This window comes from Pecten maximus, chromosome 10 (assembly GCF_902652985.1).
Source record: "Pecten maximus chromosome 10, xPecMax1.1, whole genome shotgun sequence".
Classification (NCBI taxonomy): domain Eukaryota; kingdom Metazoa; phylum Mollusca; class Bivalvia; order Pectinida; family Pectinidae; genus Pecten; species Pecten maximus.
Window position 1 is genome coordinate 31666263 of NC_047024.1, and position 21118 is coordinate 31687380.

At 34.0% G+C, this 21118-nt stretch overlaps 1 protein-coding gene across 2 annotated transcripts; it reads right to left on the bottom strand.

Moving 5' to 3' along the window:
* Nucleotides 1-1040: 1040 nt before the first annotated feature.
* Nucleotides 1041-21118, bottom strand: LOC117336203 (kinesin-II 95 kDa subunit-like). 2 transcript variants are annotated; one of them, XM_033896650.1, is made up of 24 exons: nucleotides 21013-21118; nucleotides 19527-19555; nucleotides 19105-19199; nucleotides 18762-18869; nucleotides 18269-18393; nucleotides 17761-17885; nucleotides 16739-16822; nucleotides 16504-16583; nucleotides 14988-15057; nucleotides 14418-14510; nucleotides 13407-13539; nucleotides 12822-12909; nucleotides 11519-11614; nucleotides 11149-11225; nucleotides 10471-10628; nucleotides 10097-10189; nucleotides 8821-8925; nucleotides 7207-7326; nucleotides 6634-6752; nucleotides 6278-6391; nucleotides 4923-5028; nucleotides 4602-4741; nucleotides 2516-2575; nucleotides 1041-2132 (listed from the first exon to the last, which is right to left on the bottom strand). In XM_033896650.1, exons 2-24 carry the CDS (start codon nucleotides 19527-19529, stop codon nucleotides 2066-2068), a joined length of 2259 nt encoding a protein of 752 aa, XP_033752541.1. In that variant the 5' UTR covers nucleotides 19530-19555; nucleotides 21013-21118; the 3' UTR covers nucleotides 1041-2065. The 2 variants fall into 2 exon arrangements, with proteins under 2 accessions (XP_033752541.1, XP_033752540.1); XM_033896649.1 differs by lacking the exon at nucleotides 21013-21118 and adding an exon at nucleotides 19762-20109 and having other exon boundaries at nucleotides 2066-2132.

Genomic DNA, 21118 nt, shown 5'->3' on the forward strand with positions numbered 1-21118 from the left:
CGATTTCAGCATTTTATACATGAATAGCTACATGTAAGAAAGTTATTACAATCAATGGTAATTACCCCATATCAAATTAATTACAGCATCATAAGCTTATGACATTTCGCATTTACAGACACCAGTATCAAGGTAGGAAACAATTTCTTTTAATCCTAAGAAATACAATACAGTCTAAAGAACAATCTAAGTATTTACAAGACTTAACCACGCTCACTTACAAAATTAATAGCAAATCATATGTTTGTTTTCATGTGTTCAGTAACAGATGAGATTTGTCATACAAGCTCATGATGATGGTCACATCACCATACAATGACAAGTGTTCTGATTGTGACATGATAATGAAACAGCTGTGAGAATGTTAGACTACTTATACTGTGGGGATACAACTGTTAGTCTTTATAGAGACCAGAGTAGAATCTCATCAATATTACATGGAAATACTCTATCTGCTCAGAGACCAATTGGATGGTGAATTAAATTTGATCATACAAGCCTTCCACTGGCATGATATATTTATGTTTCACAGACAGGATGTTGACCTGAAATTACTTCCAGACCTCTGTTTCATTATGGACACAATTTCAAACTCATTTATGAAAACCAACTCTATCCAAATCTATATCTGAATAAACGAAACGGACAGGATTCTTTTGAAAATTCTAACATAAAATGACATTTCACCAGCAGAATGTTCTATTTTTACAGCTGATGTTTACATGTTTTAACTCAAGGCATTGCTGTGTTACACATCAGACACATTCAATGAACAGTAATTAAAGACAATGGAAACTATATGACAAGCAGTATCAATATCAATGTACAAAGTATCTTAATACGACCCTGTTAGTTAATGCATGGCTAGGCTCGAATCTGTCATTATTATACAAAACATGTATGTCAATATTGGAACACTGCATACAGCTAAATATCTCCTGAAAGTTGGTTTGACGGTCTATCTCAACAATTCTCACTAAATTTATTGTACTAGTATTGCCGAGACACCTCAGATTTTTTTTTTTTTTTAATGTAATAAAACATGAAAACATTTCTCGGTTTTCAACAACTACAAAACAAAATGTACCCAAACATTAATACCTCTGAATGTCAACAGTAAATGACCCAAATTTTATCAGTTACAGATCTATTATATTTAGATTACAAGGTGACTCCAATGATCTGGGTGAAAATTGCAGTATGTTAGTGAAAAATGTTTGGATTAATAGTAAACTCTACTTTGTACATCATGTCTCTACAAGTTACCATGTTTGTTATAGTGTTATTGTTTTAAACAGAGAAGCAGGTCAAACAATTTATCTTCAAATAAGCCCCTACCCTAGAGGCAAAAGTTTACTAAATTGAAGTTATGGGAGTGCATATTTGTGAACCACTTTAAGCTTACTATTTTAAAATTGGCAATTTTGCAAAAGTGACAGGGACTTACTTGTGGGCAGGGGCTTATTTGCAGATAATAATTACAGTAGGTAAAACCTGTAGCATATACCCTTAAGTGTGATTGTACGTTTAACAGCAGTGTACACTATTACATGAGGCTGCTGAGGTTCTAGTCAGTCTAAATGGTATAAACTAGTAATAAATACAATCAAACATACATTTTAACAGTGACATGCAATGCTATTCAAGAGGAAATCATCATCCATATTTGTTCATGTTGAATTTGCATTTTTAAGATAAATCAATCATTCTTTACCATAATTAACTCTGTTGATTCAAAAATGTAGGAACCCTGTCATAATACGAACTTTGTACACTGCATTAAACAGTTTTTTCTACAGCAAAACCATCAAAATTATGAAATCCTTTAACTGGGTCTCCACATGTCAATTTAAACCTTAGAATAACATGTTAGTTTTCAGTTATCTGTTTTCAATACAGATTTTGTCACTATAGTAAACAATAGTCATGTTAATTCTAAGCTTGGTTTGTCTAGTCAGGTTATCACAGGGTACAAAAGTCTTCATGGTTTGACCGACAGTGCTGAATGTAGCCAGACCAGTGATCGAGATAGAAAGACACGGTATTCCTCCTGAGGTGGTCGTGTTTACTTGGGCACAAGTCCTCTTGAAGATGGAAACTCCTTTGAAGCATCTCTCTTGCCTGTTCTTGGTCTGCCAAAGACAACCAAAGATTAATCAAACTAATAATTTTGAGACATTTAATCAAAGGCTTTGATGTACTGTTAAACATTTTTTTATCAGAGTCAAGAATGACTGATAAACAGAATACAAAATTTTAAGTGCTTTGGACAGAGAAGATTAATGCTAGATGCTCTGGACCATCTCATGGCAAGACCAAATTAAGTCGAAATTATTCATGTGTTAAAGGTGAAACAGAACATAAGATATACATATTAGATGTACAGGTTCTTGAGTTGAGGAGAGACACCTTTTAATGTTCCATGGATTTAATGACCTAACGTAATTAATCAGGTAGTCCAAATAGATATATACAACTGTATCAATAACCTGTCAGTATTTTTCGCTATACGTACCTAGCACTTTTCACATCCCTCTTTCTGTTCTTGGCCTTGGTGCTGAATATTGATGGAGTTCTGAAGAATTATAAATTAAAATGTTAACAAGGCATCGCAAACGATACAAATCCCCTCGCGTGCTAACACATGAACTCTGACGCAAATTCAGAATCCGTTCAAATCCGTGACACGTTCAAGGTATTCCCATGCTGGACCCATATATGAAGTTTGATCAGGATCCATTCAAAAATGAAGTCGCAACAACGCTGATAAAGATTTTATATAAATAGTAACGGTGACCTTGACCTTAACCTTGGCGCCCTGAAACACGAACTTGCTTGTTTGAGGTATTGCCATGCTTGACCCATATATGAAGTTTGGTTTGGTTTGGTTTGGTTTGGTTTATTTTGTTTAACGTCCTATTAACAGCTAAGGTCATTTTAGGACGGCCTCCCGTGCGTGCGACATGAATGTGTGTGGTGAGTGCGTATGTGTGTTTTGGGAGGCTGCGGTATGTTCGTGTTAAGTCTCCTTGTGATAGGCCGGAACTTTTGCCGATTTATAGTGCTACCTCACTGAAGCATACTGCCGAAGACACCCAGCAGCACACCCCACCCGGTCACATTATACTGACAACGGGCGAACCAGTCGTCCCACTCCTTGTATGCTGAGCGCTAAGCAGGAGTAGCAACTACCATTTTTAGAGACTCTGGTATGTCTCGGCCAGGGGACAGAACCAAAAGCCTTCCTCACAACGGCGAACGCTCAACTAAAGGCCAAAAGTGAGGCATTGTCAAGGGAGACATTAGGAAGAATAAAGTTGTTCAGAAAGAAGAGAAAAGGTAAGATCCCAAATTTAGTCGCTTCTTACGATCATGCAAAGGGGGCAGCAGGTACAATTCATACGCCCTACCTGCAGGGCAGATGAAGTTTGGTCAGGATCCGTTCAAAAATGAAGTCGCATTACAGCGCTGACAAAGATTTTCTATAAATAGTAACAGGGACATTGGCCTTGACCTTGGCGCCCTAAAACACGAACTCGTTCGAGGTATTCCCATGCTGGACCCATATATGAAGTTTGGTCAGGATCCGTTCAGAAATGAAGTCGCAAGAGTGCTGACAAAGATTTTCTATAAATAGTAATGGTGACCTTGACCTTGGCACCCTGAAACACGAACTCGTTCGAGGTATTCCCATGCTGGACCCATATATGAAGTTTGGTCAGGATCCGTTCAGAAATGAAGTTGCAAGAGTGCTGACAAAGATTTTCTATAAATAGTAACAGTGACCTTGACCTTGACCTTGGCACCCTGAAACACGAACTCGTTCGAGGTATTCCCATGCTGGACCCATATATGAAGTTTGGTCAGAATCCATTCAAAAATGAAGTTGCAAGAGCGCAGACAAAAAGTGAACATACGTACGTATAATACTTACGTACGAACGGAACGCTATATCCCCTCCCCGACTTTCGTCACGAGGGGATAATTATCACTCATTCCACTAAAAAATTTCTAGACAACCTTTTGAATAAAAGGTAAAATACTACTTTTGGAATAAAGTGAAGCCAATGTACACAAATTGTTTATTTCAAAACTTTTAACTTTTAACCTTGAAAATGACTACCAAATACCAAACCTAACATCTACAAATCAGTGTTTGATCCTCGTAAATGCCTTATATATATATTTTTGACAATATAGCACCAGTTCTATTTATAGTAATGGCGATTTTGACCTTCAGACTTTGTTAACGTCTACAGCACATCTACATGTCATGATACTACCCTGTATTGAGTGATATCTCAGAAAGTTTGACCTTCTGGAAGAGTTAAAGAGTTAATAGGATGTATTTTCTACCAAATATTCCCTGATCTACTTTCTTGATTAAAATCTCTATTGCATATCATAGTGCATCACCATCTGAAATCGCAGAAAGTTTGGCCATTTGGAATCTGATATAATCTCTGGAAACAACAGTGCTTACAGACAGATCTACAGACACCATGATTACTATAGGAGACTGCATGCAGGTCCCTAATAAACCACTAGCTTACTATATTTTGGCTGCTTTCCCACTATAACAGAGTTATTGAACTACTTACTGTCCTTCTATTTCAATGTCAGCCTCATCCTGAAGGGCTGCGTCTAGAGCCGCTTGTATCCGTGGTGCCACTTGTGGTCCGTCGTAGTCCCGTGTTGTGCGATTAGGCATGTCTAATTCGACCATAAGTATATTTTCACCCTGAAAGAGGATTTTTCATTTTAACTATTGTCACTATAAATGCAAGCTGAGTGACAGACAAATATTCACGACGCCCGTTACGCAGTACACAATCAATTGAAAGAAGTTTTTCAACTTGCATTTTCTCACATTGACATAATGTCTTTGTTTTATTATTTTATATATCTTGATAATTATTCACCTTGAACCTTGGGTTGCCTCCCATAGCCGCTGCCACCCTGGCATATTCTGACACTGGTCGTCGGTTTCCTAGTGCTGACGTTGGTCTTTTTGCCATAGTTTGTGTGCTAGAATTAAAAAAATTGAAATGTTTTCACCCAAGCTTTGAAAAATGTAACCTGTATACTCTTAACTTTGAAAAGGTCTGTTCACAATAATGAGGAAAACTTTCTTCTTTGATGACAGCTTCTTCTCAACCTACACGTAAATATCTATGCAATTTAAAACAAATAGCAAATTCTGCAAAATCACAAATACCAGGTAATGAAAATCCACCTAAAAAGACATTGTTATCCTGAAATAATCACTCTGAATGAAACGTAATAATAAAATACATTGAACATACTAATAGAACTTGTTACGACTTGACTATAAACTAATTTTTAAGTTTATTAGACAAACAATGATTAACAATATAATATTAATTTCTCAAAATCTCACATTTTTAACCCAGAAATGCACCAAAAGATAATTTCCTGAAATCTATAGGGTTTGGAGTGATGTCCAATACTACATGGAATTACAGTCTGGGTTTGGTTGGAATAACACAGTAAGTTTTTTGAGAAACCGAACTTAATTCAAAATTTTAAAGTTCTCAGCATCCCTAATTTCCTGATTCACTGAACCATAGATTCTGGATGATATTGAATCAATGAAGAGTATGTTGAGATGTCCATTGTGTTATCTAATTATATACCAAAGTTGGGCTTACACTTTTTGATGTTTGTTTGTTCGTTTTTGTTTTACATCCTATTAACAGCCAGGGTCATTTAAGGACGTGCTAGGTTTTGGAGGTGGAGAAAGCCAGAGTACCCGGAGAAAAACCACCAGCCTACGGTCAGTACCTGTCAACTGCCCACATAGGTTTCGAACTCACAACCCAGAGATGGAGGGCTAGTGATAAAGTGTCAGGACACCTAAACCACTCGGCCACCGCAGCCCCCAACACTTTTTGAGCAACTGACTAATATGCAAAACTTATAAGAGAATGTTGATGCCAGCCAGCAGAAAAGTAGCACCATAGTCTTACTTTCATGACTTACAACTTTTTACACATCAATTACACATTGCAAGATTTAAAAAAAATTTTTTAGCAGATGATGCATTACACATGATCTATAAAATACACTTTTGCTAGAAATTTGAGATGCTGACATTCCTTTTTCCATCGCAGAAATAATCTGTATTATGTGAAAAGTGTTAAATTTAAACACAAGGATTATAAATATAAACACAAGGATTATATCAACTCTTCAACAGTAATGATATTTTCCACTTAATGACATGACCAACATTTTAGTGATAATCAAGTTTTACTTTTTGTTAGCCAGAGGTTTAAGTTTCCACATGTCCTCATCCTCATCATACACAGCTCTGCTCATCACCTTGGTCTTGTCCTCCACTGGAATAAAGTTCTCTATAATCAGCATTCTGAAAGAAAACATGAAAATCATTATTATTATGTGTTAAATATCAAATAGCAATTATGATATTTTTGTGTCAATGTTATCGACTTGAATGTTCATTAGTATATTGTGTGAATGAATTATCTATCAATGTTCCTACTGGGTATGAGGGTGAGAGATGCCCTGTTCTGGTTTATAATTAGCATGCTTTGTGTTTATTGAGTATACGTTGTGTTCATACATGTGAAGTTCAGTGTCAGTTCTTACTTGAGCTTTAGATCCCTGGTGAGCTCCATTTGGGTCTGCTCTAGTTCCTGGCGCTCTTTAGAATGTTCCTCCTGTAGGTCCATGATCTCAGCTTTTGTTGATTGCAGTTTTGCAAAAAGCTACAGAGCCAAATATTACCAAAGGTTAGCTTTATTCGATCCCCCCTATTCATATTTGAAAAAATATTTTTTTACAATTAAGAACTTCATGTAGAAAACTCCTCCAAGATGGCGACAGTTTTGGTTTGGGATACATATCATAAATACTGTTCACATGATGTACAATGTAACAAAGCACCAATAATTAGCATGTGGTTGTCAAATACTTTACCCTGCTGTACTTTTTTAAAGTGTTATCAAATAGTATTGTGTAAATTTAAAGCATTAAGCATATTTTTGATATTCTGTTTTAATGTAATTAATAGCAATATTTGTCAGAATATATTGGATTTCATAATTTCTTACAAATGTTTGCTCACCATAGGACTGTTAAAAACAAATATAAATTTCTAATTGAATATCTTGTATTTAGAAGAAACATTGTAGACTTCAGTAGAAGTTCTCCATTAACTACCTTTTTCAGTTTCTTTGTTTTTATTTCTACTTCATGTTGCATGGAATTATAAGTGTCCTGCATTTCCACAGCAGATTCTTCTTTCTCCTCTAGCTTCTGTTGGATTTCTCGTTCTAGTTTCTGAAAAGAATTGCAAACATAATATCAAATACACACCTATTATTCTTTTTTAAATGTTGTATGAAAAAAAAATTTGCTATATTGTAAAACTTTATTCTTCTAGCTCTAGGCTTGATAGAGGGGTAACATCATATTAAATGATGTGTGATGCAGTTAAAGCCTGAGATATACATATTGATTTTCACATAAATTAATTCAACCTGAACATTTAACAAGAGATCCCAGAGGGATCTTGGCGCCCACCATTGAATGATCTTTATAGGTTCCATGTCAGATTGATCTTTTCTCTACTTTTCCCTTCCTCTAAGTCTTACTAATCTGTGTAAATTCAGAAACAGCCCTCTAGTACTTTTCAAACAAGGGGAACCTATATATAAAATTTAAGATTTAGCGATAATGGCTGTCTGTCGGCCATGTTGTTTTCCGATTGGTCCCAAAATGCAATACCAGGGACCAAGGGGAACCTACATATGAAATTTGAGAAAAATCCCTTCAGTACCTTCTGTACAATAGCGATAACAAACTTCAATTTTCAAAATACAAGATGGCTGCCTGTCAGCCAGGTTGTTTTCTGACTGGTCTCAAAATCCAATATACATAACTAGACACAGAGGGCAACCTACAAATGAAATTCAGAAAGATCCTTTCAGCAATTTCTGATAAATAGCGATAACAATCTTCAATTGTCAAAATCCAAGATGGCTGCCTGTCGGCCATGTTGTTTTTTTAGATTGGTCTCAAAATGCAATATGCATAACTACGCACTGAGGGAAACCTACATATGAAATTTGAGAAAGATCCCTTCAGTACTTTCTGAGAAATAGCGATAACAAACTTCAATTGTCAAAATCCAAGATGGCTGCCTGTCGGCCATGTTGTTTTCAGATTAGTCTCAAAATGCAATATGCATAACTAGGCACTGAGGGGGACCTACATATAAAATTTCAGAAAGATCCCCTTATTAGTTTCTGAGAAATAGCGATAACAAATTTCAATTGTCAAATCCAAGATGGCTGCCTGTCGGCCATGTTGTTTTCAGATTGGTCTCAAAATGCAATATGCATAACTAGGCACCAAGGGGAACCTAAATATGAAATTTGAGAAAGATCCCTTCAGTACTTTCTGAGAAATAGCGATAACAAGAATTGTTTACGGACGGAGGGACGGACGGAGGGAAGGAGGGACGGACGGAGGGACGGACGGACCACGAACGCAGGGCGATTTGAATAGCCCACCATCTGATGATGGTGGGCTAAAAACTTGCATTGAAATCTGTACTTTATAATGCAGGACAACATAACTAAGTTACTATTACATTTAAAAGAGTTGAGGACTTTTCCAGACTCTGATTTAGTTGGGGATTTGTTAGTATCTGAAACTATCTAGAACATATAGTGTCCAATATAACCAAGCAAATCCAATTGATAAATCATAAAGAATGTCTCTCCATGCCGTCATTGCTTGTCCTACATCTTATGGTTATATTGGTGTTACCTTCTGGTCAGCTATTTCTTTCCTCCTCTGCTCCAAGGCACGCTGCTGTTCGTTGGTGTGATCTACAATGTTCTTACCACCCATCAGAAGCTTGCTTTCCATGGCCTACATAAAATTAATTGAATGTTTTAGACTGATAGTACTTTTAATTAGCTTTTATGATCAGCCTTGAAGTTGCACAACTGAAACAATTTTAAGACAACCTACAAATAAAATCTGGGAAAGACCCCTAAAATAATTCAATACAAAAATAGAAACAGCAATCCAATTCCAAGTTATACACCTGTCAACCTGTAGTATATTACTGATTATTTGGAAAAAAACCCCCATAAAAGTCATACCGATTTCAACTTCCTTTGTCTAAAGTACATGCACTAAACTTTAGAAAAAGAATAACAACACAAGAGATACTAGTGTCATTGTAACATGTAATAATTTTTACTGAATAGGTCACACTTCACATAATTCTCTTTGTGAAGAGAAATAACCAGCTAAATCACACTGTATGAAGATCTTGATTACCATACAATCAGAAAATATCTGATGAAATGATTTATCTCTGGAACAGGTGCATGTTCTACACAAGATGTTTGTTTGATTAATTCAGACTTCTATAGGTACATTAACAAATCTCAGAGACCATAAACTGACTTAAGATAATTACATATTAAAAGTGATATGATAACACCAGGCATTACCAGTTGTGTTACTATCCATGGTCATGGATCACAAACCAAGAAATCACTAGGCAATAGTCAGACAAAGCAAGAAAAAATTAACCATTTGAGATGAGATGGACAAGGTAGATAGGACAGAAAAAAAATCTTTATTACATTTTTACCAGTGAAATATCAAAAATTATTCATTCTATAAAAGTGATATTTTTCACTAGTGAAAAATATCACTTTTGCTGATTTGACCAATCAAATTAATGATTAGAAAATACCAAAATAATTGACCAATCAGAAAGCCCGACATATATGTCAGCACCTGGACAGGGGAAACTACTTTTTTTGTTTACAAATTATCGCTGTAGGCCTAGTTAGCATACGGGGTAGGTTTTTCGTTGATAAAAAATGTAATAAACAGAATATCTAACAGTGTCTTCAGTAATACCAAATATATTTCACTCGTGTGGCTAATATTTTGATATTTTTCACTCGTGCTGCGCACTCGTGAAAAATATCAAAATATTAGCCCCACTCATGAAATATATTTGGTATTACTGAAGACAGTTAGATATCCTCTATTTATTCAATAACAAGTTCAATCTCACCTTAATCTTGGCTGCCAATCCATCTCTGGCTTCTTGTTCTTTTTTCAGTTTCTCCTCTCTGTCTGTTATTTCCTGCAGTATTCTATCCTTTTCCTATAAATACATAAAAGAAACTGTGTGTCATTAATTGTATACATAAAGCAGAGAGTTAGTAAATGATTCTTTAAAACCATCAAACTGTTGTATTTTCTGAGGAAAAGCTATAATAATAGATACTTCAGAACTAACAGAAATCTAAGAAGACACAATCAAACAGACAGTGTTTAAGTATTTGGTAAAGAAAATGATAAGTTCACCAGTTTTTCAGTGAGTTTACAATTATTCATTTAATGAGAAATTCCTTACAACATAATATAGGCAGATTGCAGTATTACCTCCTGTATCATTGTTTGGTTGCTGAGGATAGCATTTTTCTGCTCCTCTAACTTAGATTCTTGTTCTCGTCTGTACTCGGCCTCATCCTCTGAGTTATTCCCAGTAAAACCTTCATCATTATCATCACTTTCCTCATCTGAGCCACTCACAACCTCCCCTACACAGAGATTAAATTAAAATTAAACAACTTTAAAGTCTATTTTAAAACATACAGATTTTTCTCCTTTTGATTCTCAGGAGTTCAAGTATTTGTGCTTTTTAAACAAAAAATTGTGTCCAATACTCCCATACAAAAATCAAATGAAAAGCTTTATTGAAAATTGGCAGAAATAACAGAATTTCTGATATTCGCCACACCACCATATGCCACACTTTCATCTATCTCTTTTATGGAAAATCAACATATTCTACAAATGCATAAGTTACTCTATTCTGGAACTTCCAACATTTGTGACTGTTTCAAATATTTTATTGAAAATAATTTGATTTACTTAATAACAATAACCAGCATAATATTCAAATCTTAATACTTGACATATGCATGCAATTTTAAATTATTTGGAATTTTTCTTTTTAGATGACCTAAAAATTGCATTTTTATCATCCTATATTTTTTGCCTTTGTAGTATCTGGTAATAATTGTGTACTAAAATGTTAAGAGATATAAAGTTACTCACCATCAGCATTACGTCTAATTTTCTTGCCTTTTCTACGTTTTTTAGGACCACCTTTATGGTTTAAATCTGCCTTCAATCTGCAATGAGCAAATGATTTTCAGAGCTATTTTGATATAACATGAAATTATCATATACTGCATTTCTGTTGAACTTAACATAACAGTAATTTGAATCATTCTTAACGTTCATAAATATGTGATGCAACATTTATAAAATTAATTTTTTTCTGCTTGTTGTATTTTTCTGTTTGTTCCAAAGATTTCACTAGACTAATATTAGTGTTGATGTTATGTAATTATTTTACATGTATGCAACTTTAAATATATTTTAAAAAAAAAGCTTCTCCAATCTGTTACAGAATGCTACTGACCTGGCAATTTCTTCCTGGAATTCTCGTAGTAAAGCATCCTTAGGATCTTCATTGATCTTGGGTTTGTTCTTGATGTTTTTTGCACTATTTGCATATCTGTTGAAAAAAATATCAGTGACATATCATAGATATTAAAACCCTTAAGTTACTACTAGTGTAGCATATACTCAATAACAATACAGTGGTACCGAGAACAATTGGGATTTCTTGTGGGAATTTGGACAGTTTGAAAAATAACACTTCATCAGGACCATCCCAGGATCCTTCCCGGCAAAGTTTCAACTAAATCCAACAGGCGGTACTTGAGAAAATTGTTTAGAATGTCATTTTCAAAACAGCAGCCACAATGACAATTCCAGGCTGTTCAAGACTAGTAGATATTTTGACCCCATGAAGGTAACATAGATTGAGCGGTGGCACTTAGCGTTACAATACAGGATCATTTGCTTTCAATGCAGGTATTTAAAAGAAGTTCTGCCTTTCCCTCATAAAGCTTATGGTAAAAAATGTATTATCAACCATTAAATAAAGATCTTCTGCAAACTAAAAGAACAAGTGCAATCAATGATTGCGAAAGCTCACCGGCGGCAGCAATCACACTATGCATTCATTTTTTATGTATGTATAAGCATGTCATTTTGAAATTGTGTGTCACATGGTATCGCTCCTAGACCTCTAATTGATGTATAAACCAAATAAGAAGGGTGTGGACTTACAAGATTTTCAAAACTAACCCCCAAAATCTTTAAAGTGAGTTTTTGTGTCAAAAAAAGTAAGTCCACTAAATAGTAAATGCCAGAATGCCATTTTTTTCTGCATGATTTGCCACAGCATCACTCCTGGATCTCTAATGAATGTATAAACCAAATTAGAAGGGTGATAGGTGTATACTTTTGGACTTAACCCCAAAATTTTAAAGTGAGTTTTGGTGCAAAAAAAGTTGGACTTAACCCCAAAATTTTAAAGTGAGTTTTGGTGCAAAAAAAGTTAAGTCCACAAAATGGTAAAATGCGAAAAAATCACATTTTTTTTTCTGCATGATTTTGCCATAACATCACTCCTAGACCTCTAATGAATGTATAAACCAATTTAGAAGGGCCTGAGGTGTATACTTTTGGACTTACAAGCTTTCAAAAAACTTACTCCAAAAACTTTAAAGTTTTGGGGTGGGACGCCGACGCCGGGGTGACAGCATTAGCTCTCAGTTACTCGTAACCGGTGAGCTAATAAATGAGGCCAAATTGTTGCAGTAGTTACTTTGCAAACCTTAAGGATTATAGATTTCCTACACTTATCTACAAACCTAAGAGTACTTAGGGATTCATCATAGTTGTAGCTTGCTGGACCAATATTTGCTACCATCACAGTTTTTGCATTCCCACCAAGTGAATCTGAAATTAACAAAGTAAACACATTCAACACCAAATTTCATTTGAGTATATTTTACATACAAACAAATTGATCACGAAGGGTGTTTATCAAAAGCTAGAATTGCTTTCAGCTAGTATTTAAAGTCATTAATTATACGTTATTAATGTTATTTGTTCTACAAATCATTAAACTGAATGCACTTCATGAACTGAATTTGTTTCACATTGACAATTAATTTGATTTTCAGTGCCAAATGAAAGCAGTTTAAAATAGATCATTGTTTAAACAATCAAACTTTCAACTATTAAATAAAAATAAATTTTATCAATGCATCAAGTTGGAAAATGATGTCTATTCAGTAAATCTAACCACCTAATCTGCCAATCAGGATCTGTGATATCTAATGTACCATTATGTCATAATATAGGCCCATGACACTCATAGCCAATATGAATACCAGCTGCATTTAGTAGGCTAATATAATTATGATAGTTGCATTGACATACATAAATATTACCTTGTAACAATCTTGTAAGTTTAGCGTCACGATATGGAATGTGGGTGCTTTTATCATTGACGAGAGCAGCAATGACATTACACAGAGCAGATAAGGATAAATTAATCTTTGTTGCTTCCCGCAATCGGTCTCCCTTTAAAACAGAAACAATGCTTTACTTTAGTGTATGAAATGATTACATTTATTTTAGCAAATGGCAATCTATCTCTCAAAATATTTCATTATAGTAAAACAAGTATTCCACACAGAAATATACACACTGTACATTTACTTCCACCTTAAGTTTCAAAACATAAACAAATTGGTAAATAAATCGGAATAAATATCAAGCTTTTAAGTTCTTGTTTGAGTAGTACATTCTTTGCTCTACAAACATCGACTGCTTTAGTATTTGAATTTTCGGAGAAACCAATAAAACTAAACATTACTTGTTCACGTTGACGTCGACACAAACACCAGTGGAAAACTAGAAAATGTCTGTAAGACATAAATACCCCCACTGTCATGTGACCTTTGCATAAAGTTTGACCACAATCCATGAAAGAATGAAGTTGTTGGGAGTTTAAATTGAATCAGTTGATGATAGATTTATATAGAGCAATTAGAGAATAATACTCATACTCAAGCCATGTTTAAGTTTGTTGAAATCTATGAAATAATGTTGTTACTAGATGTTAAAATTGAAACAGTTGAAGATTTTTTATATTTAGCAATGGTTACCATGGCCTTGACCTTGGAATCCTGAAACAATTTCAGAAGTATACTCATACTTGACCTTTGTATTCAGTTTAATGAAAACTGTTAAAGAATGAAGTTGCTAGATGTTGAAATTAAAACGGGAAAGGATAGGATGCGACACATCAGTATGGATCGAATATGGGCAACGCTCTCCCCCACTCTTCCTCCATTTTGTGACAAGGGTATATTCACTATGCGAAAATAGATATAAAACAAATTTTCATGATCAACTGAAACACTTGATGACACACTTTTCTGGGACCAAAAACTTACAGTTGCTCCAGTTTTGGACTGTCGTTCACTGCCAGCTAAATCCACAAGGTTGAGTCGACCCACTCGGATGTGGTTTTCTCCATCAGCACCAATCTATCGAGCAGGAGTTTTAATTAACAATACCAGTAAATTTATTTTACAACATAAATTTTTTCGATGAATATGATGCTTTCTCTAATACACCTTGAAACTATTTCTTAATATTGTATACTTATTTATTAACAAGTAACACTATGAATTGTATACCATTGCATTAAATCGTATTATGCTGATACAAGTTTAAATCATGTATCTGTCAGTTAGCTATGTGTGAGGATGTTTTGTAGCTTCATACCAATTTCGGCTGTTTTTAATACTTAGATATTAACAGGACTGGTATTGCTGAAAAACTGATTATGCCAGATTTGATATCACAGTAGATAACCGGCCATAGAGCTTATATTGAGAAATCTATCAATATATTTTACATACCTGGTATAAGGTAATGAATCAGTTACGCAACAATGCATTTAAATTTTTTAAAACAATACATTTCACAACATGATCAAGTGCACATATAGACATACATACCTCACTGCATTCTATGGTGATAATGAAGATTGCATGAGACCTCGAGCTGTGTTCATTCATGTTGGTGGATCTGTGTAATATATAATCAATGATTCAAAATTAGTGTAAAGCTTACATTTGAATTAATCTTGAAATCTTGTTTTGAAGATTTACACAAATACAAACCTGCAATTATGAAACCGTTTCCTCTGGTTATTAAACCTATAGATTTTTGTATATCACAATGGTGACCCAGTAAGGGCTATTTAAAAAGTATATGTTTGGGAGGGGTAGAAGGTACTTGTTTTAATATTTGGTGGATGGTGGGTTAGTCCCATTTTTCTAATATTCCTTATACTAAATATGTTTTTTGTTTTTATATTTGAGGGGCAGTGGGGTCTCTGAAAAAATGCCTCCTACCCCTTTCACATGAATAATGTTGAAACAGTCCCTATGAACTTCTGAACTGACATTCAAGAAACTATCCTGGACATACTATTTACCACTTCAGACTTAGTGAACCTTTTGATAGGGTAAATAAGTTTCAATGGCCATATGTCTGAAGAAGGTGACACTGTGTAGTGTAGAATAATAAAACATCATACATGATTGTGATATAAAAAAACCCATTTAAATGTAGTTAGGCCTGATAGCATTACACAATGGAGTACAAGACTGAGTATACTATTGACAATGTTGCTGTCAACTTTGACAGCAGAATTCCTGTAGTTAAAATTATACCCAATGGTCCAACACAGTCATTATGAGTGCTGGTTATAAAATGACTAACTAATCTAAGGAACTGAGAGCCTCACCAAACTGTGTTTCAGGGAATCAAGTGGCAGCGAAGGCATTTATGTCTTACACACCTTTTCTAGTTGGAATATATTCCTGCTTGTGTCTTATATGAGATAGATTTCTTGTATTCATTTTACCGAAATTAAATAATAACACAGTAGTAGGAGAGTTTGTTCATATAAACACATCAGACACTATTCACTATTACAAGGCATAAAGATTGATACAAATCCATAAACAACTAGAAAATGTCTGTAAGATATAAATGCCCCCGCTGCTACTTGACACCCCGAAACAGTTTGGTGAGGATCCCATCAGCAGTTTCTGAGATTGGCTTGTTATATTGCATCGGGACGGCTGGGATGGACATGGGTAAAACTATATGCTCCCTCTAATTTCTTGGCAGGGGCATAAAAAGATTTGATAGCAATGTTCAAACTTAAAGTCAATCATGCATATATGTATAAATTGTGCCACATGTTGAACTTATTAGTTTCAGGAAATCCTCTGGATTAGACTATTAAAATTGTCAACAAATGTCAATCTTTTTTATTCAAGAGAGAACAATTAATCATATGGAGCGAGCTAACTATTTCTATCAAATTATTGATGACAATTTAAGTTGCCAAACCTATTTTCAATTATTATCTCATCTCATCAATCTCCATCTGTAGAGTCTGATAACATGAGATTTATACTGAGCAAGTGTCTATAACAAATGAGTGTACAGCCCACTTACCCTACAGCTCGGTTAGAGTTTCCTTTGTGCATCACCTGTTCTATCTCTTTCACACTGTTAGTTACAAATGACGATAAATCCTGAAAAAAGAGCATCAACATAAACAATATGCCAGTGAAGTACACCAGACTTACGTTACATAAATGATCAGAGAAAATTTTCTCATTCTTATATTACTATGATATTGATATTAGATATTTGATCATTGATCATTGTTAGAAGGGATTCAAATTACCTTAACATAAACTCCGGTGTCCGGTCGTTCCTTTAACTCCAATTTACGGGTGTGATCTTTGGACAATAAATCTCTGATATCTTCCTGTATAAAGAATAAATGCACACTGTGAATGAATGATTTGATTCGAATGTCTGGGTAACATTAATTCAAAGCTCCTCCATATTAACAAAGCTAAAGAATCAAATTTACCACAACTGAAGACATGTCTTGTACAGTAATGCAGTCACAATTTACCTTCTGACCAATAGAACTGAGGGACAATATAACCATACTTTAATTTAGAAGGTGTATACTCCAATTTTAAAAGAAACTGTGACATCATTTCAGTACCACATAAGCTATTACTTTTATATAATACCAGTGCATCACTACACTTTCCAATCATTTTTACTACATGGCTTTTTGTTTGCTTGTTAAAGAAAATTTCAAGAGTAAACTGGAAATTTGGTTTATATGAAGCACTGTAAATTGTGATTGTAGCCCATTATTGGCCTCAAAAAGCCTGCAGAAAAAAGCCTGGTATGATCCCAATATGAAATTACAGTAATATTCAAAACTCAAACTTCAGGATAATCAACTCCAGAAAATAAGATTAATGTGGTTTTATAGACAGACAGATCCTGTGATTATTGTAGGGCATGTGTATATCTGATGAGGGGCTCTTATTATATATAACGAAATACTATAAGTGGAAAATCTTCAGAGGGGTCCAAAGCCATAAGCTATTTCACTCGAATCAGACAATATAAGAACAAGTTTGAGATTTAACAACCAAAAGACACTAAATTTTAACTGTAAGAATATCAAGTCTTGAAAAATCAAATAACATAAATTTACATTTTGGCACAAAGGGCAAAATAAGGGCAATATATGGTTCCCTTTGACCTTCAAACTGACAAGGTCCTTAATGTCAGAAATGTATGTAATGGTGTTTTATATACTTATATATTACATAATTAATAATTGTTCGTAATTTCAAAATGATGAAAACAATTTTAGGAAGGTCTTGCTTCTGTTACCTGGTAAATCTCAAGATACGAAGCCCTGATAAGGTACTGCTGGTTTTCAGATCGGGAAATGTGTTGGAAAATATGTTCAAAAGAGTTAGGAATCACTCCTCTCTTCTCTGCATTATTCTTGTCACCTAATGAACACATTTAAGATTTTTATAAAAGTACACCCTAAAACATTCAAGATAAGTCAAAATTACAGAATGTTCATGAATTATACATGTCTCTATTCCTACTTTGATGAAAAGATAAGCAAAGGTTAAAGCTTCAGATTTGTTGACCAATCCTGCAAGGAAACTATGACGGATGGACAGAAAAAACAATATATGCTCATGCCAATTAATAATCACTTGATTATCAGGCTATATAAAGGTATGAGACAGTTTTATAAAAAAATAATTCCCTATCAAGTTTTAAAATTTAAACACGTTATAATAGTCTTACACAATTATATAAAACCTTCAATGTGAAGAAATTATTAAACATCAAAATGAAAATGAATAAAATTTATACTAACCCTGCATGGTATAAGTTTTTCCAGTTCCGGTTTGTCCATATGCAAATATTGTTCCATTAAAACCTTCAATGACTGACTGAACCAAATCACGGAATGTTTCTTCATACAAGTCTGTCTGCTTGGAGCTGAAAGAAGGACAAGACTTTGAATGTCAAGAGAATAACACACTGAAAAAAATAATGTATTGGCCAATCTTCTTGTTTTGAGACACTTAGTCACGTGCTTCAGGTATATTGAGGCTACACACCAAATTTAGTCAAAATCCCTTCATAATTTCAGACCAGTAATGAAATGTTGTCTAAGGAACAAATGGATGATGATACACCATTGCATCATTAGCTGACTTTGTCGTTCATGCTAGCTTTCAGATATATGAAGCAATTACATATCTAATAAATTTTCAAACACAAATGTCATTTTATAATATTCTTAAACTAAAATAGTGCCCCTAACTTTCTCAAAATGAAAAGAAATTAAGATATTATAAGCTTACTCCCAGTCATATACAGCATCAAATGTGAAGTCTTTAGGCGGTTCTGTTGATAACCCCTTGGGATTCTTTATCATTATCACTCCTCTGTTAACATCCATCTCCACAATCCTGGACAGGAAAAATCATACAAGTGGATTAATGTAGGTAATCAAGTATTGACAAATAATCAGAAAAAATATATCATTCTAACGAGGCATTGACAGAGTCTAAATCAAAAGATCAACGACAATAACAAATGAATTGTATTTTTCCTCTGTTGTACATATTAAGTATCCACTACTGTATATATTGTGTAATATGTTTATTACTTGTAACCAACACTGATTGTGAAAGTTTTAGTCACCTTTCGTGTCCATCCTTGATTTCCTTCTGATCCATGGGACGGCATCGTACCACAACTCTCACGGTCTCTGCCTTCTTAGAAGTACTTTTTTTAGACTGAAACAAATTTGGGGATTATTTTTATATACATGAGGACTGCCCATGATTAAGATATTGGATTTATGAAATGCAAATAAGGATGCATAAGTTTTCTTTTTAAGAAGTTTTCAAAATTTAAGACTTTCATGACCATAGTATACATAATCAAATATCTTCTAAATCTCCCTCCAGTTTCCCCACACTTGCCAGTATATCTTATCAATAGTTTTATCATCCACACTGGAACCTTCCACAAATAAATTTAAGTTTTGATTTTTTTTTTAAATTTTAATTTGTTACTGTACTCTTCTAGAAGAAAAAAACAGGAATATATATATTACTTACCATTTTTCATGTAAGGTGTATCACTTCCACTGAAAAATAAATTTAATAAGTGAACACTTGTGAAAGCCAGACATTTCTTTTACAAATTACAAAGTATCTTAAAATTGTAAAATGAGTAACTACTTATGAAATTAGTTATGAAGATATAATCAAGCTTTTTTATCCAACCTTTTACAGAATGTGTTTATAAATTAATGAATTCAAAGAAAACAAGAAAATAAATTCATGACATTACCTTAGTTTGCATGAAAGCTTGATAATGACATACCAGCTGGTAATCTTTTTCTTTTGAATAGTATGTCTTACAATGAGCTTGTTCAAAATATTTCCCCTTGCAACACAAATCAATTGCCTGGTTTCATTGGCATGTATAAGTCATTGCTATATATAATTTATCAAGTCATATAGCAACAGCACATGTTGTAACTAATTATACCTCAAATACATGGGTTTGTAGCCAAAAGTTGTTTTGTTTCAACCAATATATTTTCAAACATATGTTTTGAGTGCAACAATGAACGACAGACCAGTTTAGTTGTGAATTACTGGTTGTGTTATATTTCAAATACTGATAATTAATACACTTATTTTCACTTTAGTAAGAACATTGAATGCTTAATGACAGTTTTTTTTCATCAGATATTTTTGTTCCATTGCAAAATGCTTGCATTCATATCCCCCTCTGTTTAACCTCTAACTTTGTTCTGACTAACAAAATGTGTACCTTTCTCACATACAATAGTAAGATAAGTATGAAATGTATCTAACTTCATTATATTAACTTATTATAGAAATGGAGTGTTCTTGAAAGTTGGAATATGTAAATATTAATATAAATTAGTTTTACTGTTTTAATTTATAAACATTAACATGATATTTTGATTGAAATAAAAATATAAAGTAGAATCAGACTTACAGTCACAGATCGTTTACACTTAAGCAGAACCAATTCATGTCGTTTAGGCATGTGGGAATTATGAGTTTTAATTTTTCTAAAATAGCAAAATCAAGCACAAGATTGCGTTTTCACCCAAGCTACTGTTCTAACAGAAACGTGTTTGATATATCTGCCTACTGATATATATTGTCATACATTGAGTATCATCTGACCCTAACACCAGTCCAAGTCTATCGTCAGGTCCAAAAGAAACTCGGACTAACAAGTGTCAATGCTGTAATGAATTGCTCAATAATATAAATTTAACCGTTATGCTGCCTACTGTTGGCATCATTTATATAGTAAATACCAAATGTACTCATTCATGTTTTAAAACTATGTATCGGTGTCAATGGTGTCTATGGTACAAATGCCATGACCTTCTGTGTGGCACAAAAACTAACTTCTATTCGCATAAACTTATTTCTTTACATAGGAATGCATTCGCCGAACGTCTGTTTACATCACATCATACCGTGATTTGCAAAAGTAGTGAGCAAATTGTGAGAGCAAAATTAAACCAAATACACTCAATATAAAACTCTTCACCTCAAAAGTAAGCAATGACGATAAATTAATTATTACGAGCAGATATCGCTGAAAGAATCTGCAACTTCTCATGAAGACGAACTCAAGCCGCCATTGCTGTCAAAAC